Here is a 6,914-nt window from a genome sequence, read left to right on the forward strand (position 1 = left end):
TCCTTTCATAAATTGGTGTGAGGATCAACGGTCCCACATTTGTGGCGCTTTTGTTCAGATGTTTTTTTTTATCAGAGAGATAGACTAGTTTTACCCTCTTATAGATTTTGTTATATCCTGTGCTTCATGGATTTGGTTCGATCCCCCATGGCTTGTACGTGTTTTTCTTTTTTTGCTAATCTAAGTTGGGCGTGTTGTGATGGTTGAGCTTTGAGGTGTTAACATAGTTAGAATTTCTCTTGTCCATTGCCCTTATGCCTTTTCATAAAATAAAGTTCGGATAGCTTTAGTAAGGAATTTCTTTGAGAGAGGCTACGTAATTAGTAATACCAATTTTGATCCGTGCCAAATATATTATTTTCAACGAATCAATGCTCATTTTAAGTCATACTTTTTTTGAGTTATACAAATTAATTTTTAATAATTGTTTTTTTTTAAAAGGAAGCATATGCTCGTCTCCTTATATATATATATATATATATATATATATATATATATATATATCAAGGGGAACACTAATACTTGTATATGCTTAATAAATAATGCAATTAAGGAAGACTAGCCAAGACTACAAATTAAGTATACTTGCTTCTACACCAACAATTAGTATTCTAAAATTTTGGGGTTTTTGAGTAGTGAAAAGTGTAGACACAAATTCCTAGCTAGCATTTGAACAAGGGCCGGAGTTCCTCATTTCCTTTTCCCTTGTTACTATGTCAATCTTTTTATTTACTTAATTATTTTTTATTAATATTTAGAGAGAAAATAATTAAATAAAAATACGTAAGACATCTAAAGATTAGAAAATAATCTTATAAAAATAAATAATTTTTTTTAAAAAAAGATCTTATAATCATGAACAGGAATTACAATAAATATGTCTTCTTTTTTCTAACTAATTAAAACATCAGCAAACCAATTTTAATTTTATCACAAGATCGATATTCCTGTCTATTTTTGCCACGTTATACATAAAGAAAATACGAAAGTGAAAAGAAAGATAGAAAGAGGAATCACTTGTTGAACAAAGGACTTTTATTGAACAACTTTCACTGAAATACGATAAACAAAAATAGCAAGGAGGAAGATAAGATCCCCATCCACGAGAACAACAGCATTACGTAACCTTTATTTGTATAGAAATATTTATTTATTTATTATTATTCTTATATATGGACGTTAATTTATTGGTAATATTATAGTGCCCACTATATATATGTAGCAGGCACGAAGGGTATAACATCCTTAACTTTAAACACAGACAAACAAACAAACACCATGATACGAAGTAATATGGTGATTAGTGCCATACATATTCTGTTCTTAGGTTCGGGGGCAAGTGGCGTTTGACGGGTAGCTTCGTCCACAGGAGTTTAATATTAACTGCAAATTACGGTTAAGGTTTAATATTCCGAGGGCCCTGAGTTGGATGCAAAGGCACACAATGGCTTCAATGTCACCAAGACCACCGATGAGGGCACAACAATCATCCACGGTTCCTAGAGACCCGCCTAAAATATTGAGGCAAATACTCAGATCCGGACAACTAGGTCGTGTAATAAGAGCAGTGACGTAAGAAGGTTGGGGCGGTGGATCATAGTGGCTGCTGGAGCTAACCATGGAAATGAAAAGAATGTTGATGGAGAGGAGAAGGGCAACGGATGCAACAACCTTGGATCCCATTTTTCAAAGCAGTTTGTCTCTTGAAAGCTTAATTGGTGAACAAGTGCTTTTGTTGTCTAACTGAAGTTTGGGATACAATTTATAGGCCAATTACCACAAAGCGAGCGTGTGAATAAATTGAATTGGTGTGAGGATCAACGGTCCCACATTTCTGTTTTGGGTATGTAACTCTCTTAAACACTCAAAGGAAGTTTTGTTGCAGATATTGTCGTTTGTATGAAAAAAACAATTATCTTAAAAATACTTATTCTTGTGTTAATTAGTGTATATTATTTCTAGAGTAAATTGTAAATACCTTGTCATGCTTAGTTTTTTTAAAAAAAATATTAATTCAAGAATTAAAGAGATTAAAAATATTATTTAATTTAATAACAAAATAATTTTATTAATATAAAAATTAAAAGGCATGTGTCATAAAATGAAGAAGGCATTTGATACTATGTATGAAGAATTGTACATGAAAGAATTATCTCATTTTTGAGAATAATAATTTTAATTTATTATCAAGAACTAAACTAATATGCTAAATCTTTGAAGCACAATTTAACACTTTCAAGTATATTTTTTAAAGAAAGATGAATACAAATTTAAATTATGACATATATTATCATAATTATGATATTGTCTTGGATCATTACAAATATAAATCTCTAGGTGCTAGCCAGCTTAAAGTTTAAATCTAAGCAAAAATCCTCTTGTTACACTAAGTAATTGTTTAATCTAGATCAATAATTCGAAATGATTTTACATAATTTTAAAATGATTTCAAATTATATTTATGATTTTTTTTAAATTCATTCCATACATGCAACAACAACAAAGAGAACAAATTTTTATACTAGTAGGTAGGTCACCAATTACATGAATCACACTACGTTGTTTGATATAAATAAAAATCAAAGTTTGAAAAATATTATTTAACTTGATATCTTTCTTGAAAATTTCCTACATCTTTCTCTTCTTCTTTTTACAGGACTAAATGTCATATAATCTTCTATTTTAACTTAGGTTTCTTTAACCCTTCTTTGTAGTGTCTAGACATGGCAATAGGGCGGGTGAATATGGGTATTGTTTCCTCAATCCCTTGCCCCAACTCTCCAACATATTCCAATACTTGTATCCGATACTCGACGGATTTAAGTTTATTGTCTCATCCCCATACCCGTCGGATATCGAGTATCCCCGATCCCGTCCCATACACGATTCAACTTAGAAAAATATTTTTTTTGTAAAAAAATATTAAAAATTTGATTTTAGAAAAAATAAATTGATTATTAAATATTTATTTTTAACTACTTATATATCAATAAATCTATTATAGCGCGTGTATCTAAAAAATAGTTAAGAAAATAATATTAAATTATGTAAAAATTCTAAAAAAAATTAACTAATAATAAAAATTTTATGCCTTTTGATTAAATTATACAAAAATTTTAAAATTTTAAGTGACATGCGGGTTCGAGTTCAAGATCAAAACAGGTCTACTAATCGTATACCCGTACCCGTAAAGTTTCAGCTAGAAACCACAAGCAAGAGTACTTGCTCATCAATATTTAAGCTATCAAGAGAGACTGCAATAATATTTCTATCAATCTATGTTGGGAAATTAAATGGGTTCCATGGGTGTTGATGCCCTAATTATCCTCTCCCTCAATCTCCTTTGCTATGCCATGGTTAGCTCCAACAACTCCCTTGTCCTTGCCCAAAATGACGACAACTTCATTCCACCTTAGTTCCCCGATTTGAGTAATTGCACCGAAGATCTCGACAGTTTCAGTCTTGATATTGTCTTAAACAGTCCTTGCTGCTCAGTGCTCACTAATCGGGGGTCTTCCGATCGGTAATGGCGCTTTCTGCCTTTGCCGCGCAATCGAGATCCTGGGAAATAATTCGAGATATCGTGCGACAAACATTAAGGAGCTGTGGATAGGCGACGACAGTGAAGACTTCAATTGCCAAACCGGAGATTAAGAACAAAATATGCATGTGTATGGCATATATCCATCATCATATTCTTTCTTGCTATAGTGGACACTCGCTAGCTATACTATTACCCAATAAACATTCATATATGTAATAACAAATGCATAAAGTTATACAAATTCGTCCTTTAAAAGGTTAAAATTCAAAATTTAATCCTCAAAAATATAAAACGTGCAATAAATTTATTCATCCGATACCGTTAATAAATTAGCCTATTATTAATAAATTTATCCATCCATTACTGTTAATAAGTTACCATTATTCGACCTAAATGTCACTAATTTTTTTATAGACAAAAACATCAGTAAATTTTTTATGGACCAAAATGTCAATGCATTTTCTTTAAACAAAAATGTCAATAAGTTATTATTATTGAACCAAAATGTCAATAATTTTTTATTGTCTTAAAATATAAATGTTAGTAATTTTTTGTTGGACATAAATATTAGTATGTTTCTATTAGATTGATTTTTTAGATCTCAAATTTTATTTCATTTAAGGGGAAAATATAATTTTAGGATAAATTCCTTTCAAATTTTGAATTTTAATCTTTCAAAGATGAATTTATCATCGATTTATACATATAAGGATGAAAATGACTATTTTTTTATTGGTAACTCAAAAAGTGTCACTCATTCAGCTTGAATTTATGAAATTGAAATGATATACACTAAACAAACTTGGGAAGGAATAAAAAACCTTAATTGTGATTATATTTTAAATATGATTATAATTTTATTTTTGTAAGAAGATATATTTGTACATAAAAAATTGCCTTAAAAAAAAAACAAATAGTTTAAACAAATTTACGTTTATTATCATTTAGAATGTAAATATACTCATTTATTTCAAGTAAATTAAAATAATAGTTAAATATTGCAAAATTTAAAGATAAATTTAATATATAATTATTTTATGAATTTATTTCATCTTAAGTCTATTATAGTTTCATTTGAAATATATATATATATATATATATATATATATATTACTTTATTAAAAAAATAGTGATTTTTTTAGATATTTAGTTTTAATATTTGGGTATATATTATTTAATTTGTTTCAAAATTTAAATAATATAAAATACCCAAAGAAAAGTGTTCAATGACGTTAATTAGAATTTTATTAGAAGAGGTCTCTTATTTAATGTTTAATATTGTATCATATTTTAGTTGTGTGTTAATTTTTATAACATTTTATATAAACCAGTATATTTATTTATTAGTATATTCATTTTACTAATAAACATTTGGGGTCTAATAAATTTATCTAATAAAACATAGTGATATTTATATTCAACAAAAAATTCATGACATTTATGTTCAATAAAAAATGAATGACTAACATTTTGGATCAATAATGGTAACTTACTGAATTTTTTATCCAATAGAAACATACTTATATTTTGGTCCAAAATAAAAATTATTGACATTTTTGTTCAAAAAAAATTACTCATGTTTTCGTTCAACAAAAAATTATTAACATTAGGTTTAATAATGATAATTTATTGCTATTTTTATTCAACCTATTTCGCATGGTCACATTCTCAATCAATTTCATGAGAGATTCATCCATTTGTGTCAAATGTGTTATTTTATTAATGACAATAGATGAAAGTTAACGGTCAAGATAAATTTCTTGTACTTTTTATGCTTTTTGAAACTAAATTTTAAATTTTAATCTTTCAAGAATAAATTTATCAATAATTTACATATTCAGGGATGAAAATAATTATTTACTAAAAATTATACTATAAGCAAATACAATCAAGTTAAGGATTACACTATGTTGGTTTAAGGTGGATGAAAGGAACCTTTATGGATCAATATGGCTCAAGAAACCGCTGAAAAGTTTCATATGATTAGGGATAAGTTGCAAATGGCTCAAAGTAGACAAGAAGCTATGTTGACCCAAGGAGAAACCTTTAGAGTTTGAAGAAAAGATGAACACATGTGTTTGTGAAGTTTCCTACCACACGCATGTGAGAGCTATTAGACCAAAAAGCTTTATCTTCATTTCACTGGTCCATTTTAATTTAATCCTCCAAAGTTCATTCCTTTAGTTAAGTTCGGGAGGGACTTACCAATTAGAAGGCCATGTAAGGGTTATAATATTTTAGGACAATTCTCTTCTGAGCGCATTCATATTCACTCTACTTCGATCTCCTTCCCCTCTTATTCAAGTGATCATGATTTGCTCTTGGATTTGGATAATTGCTTGAAACCCTTCAGTAATGAAAACTTAGATGGTAAAATTTGTAGAAAAAAATTAAATATGTTTTAGTCTATTAAATATGAAATCAGTATTTTTTTAGTCCTCCAAATTAATTGTCATTTTTTATTCTCTTAAATTAGGGAAATATATTTTGTAGTCCTTCCGTTAACAATTTTTTGACAGATGGACTAAAAAAAATATTTCCTGAATTTGAGAGTTTAAAAAAATCTTCTAATTTGAAGGACAAAAACACACATATCCAGATAAAAAATATATTTTTTAAAAAATAATCTTAGGTAATAAAATGTGTCATTAAGTTCCTTTTAAAAAATGTGCAATTAAGTCTGGCTAGAATGAATTAAATTAAATATTTTCTTTATGAAGTAAGAAAATTTCGTATTTACAAATTGATGTGAGCTGGTAGTGTAAAATTGTACGCAAAATAGTTTCTTTAAAATGAAAGCAAATTCTGTGGTACAAATTGATGTGTTTACCAGCATATATATACCGTTGGTTCCAGTAAATTTGGACAGATTTCTTAAATAAGATTCTGAATTCAAACTTTGTGAAAACAAAAAAAAATTTATATATGCTAGTAAAAGAGACCCCGCCTATTAAAAGTTGTTAGCCAAATTAATTTCTTGGCATAAATTACTCATTGGTGGACCTAATACTCTAAAATTGTGCGCATCAATCCCTTTTTTATGCTGCTGCACACAACTTTTAGTTTTGAGTATTTTTTTTTATAATATAAAACTAAAAAATGTATAAATAGAATTGCTATTCATGAAAAATCTTAGTCCTTTATAAAATGAGGAACCATGCAAATTACGACTTACATTCGTGTCTGAAAACACATTGAGGAACTAAATTAATATTTATTTTAATTAGAGTTAGTATCTTTTTTATTATGCGTATTTGTAAATATATAACTAAAAATAAGTAAAAAATTTATTTGATAGATCCATAATTTTTTATCGATAAATTTTTATTGATAATAAAAGTGTAACTTGAAATATAATATATATATATAT

At 27.8% G+C, this 6,914-nt stretch overlaps 1 protein-coding gene across 1 annotated transcript; it reads right to left on the reverse strand.

Moving 5' to 3' along the window:
* Window positions 1-1,008: 1,008 nt before the first annotated feature.
* Window positions 1,009-1,737, reverse strand: HPS (hydrophobic seed protein precursor). The gene has a single exon (NM_001250919.2). It carries the CDS (start codon window positions 1,681-1,683, stop codon window positions 1,324-1,326), a length of 360 nt encoding a protein of 119 aa, NP_001237848.2. The 5' UTR covers window positions 1,684-1,737; the 3' UTR covers window positions 1,009-1,323.
* Between the last annotated feature and the right edge of the window lie 5,177 nt (window positions 1,738-6,914).

This window comes from Glycine max, chromosome 15 (assembly GCF_000004515.6).
Source record: "Glycine max cultivar Williams 82 chromosome 15, Glycine_max_v4.0, whole genome shotgun sequence".
NCBI lineage: Eukaryota > Viridiplantae > Streptophyta > Magnoliopsida > Fabales > Fabaceae > Glycine > Glycine max.

What these genes read in the sequence shown, in the direction of transcription:
- HPS (NM_001250919.2), bottom strand. Translation starts at nt 1,683, where the DNA reads ATGGGATCCAAGGTTGTTGCATCCGTTGCCCTTCTCCTCTCCATCAAC.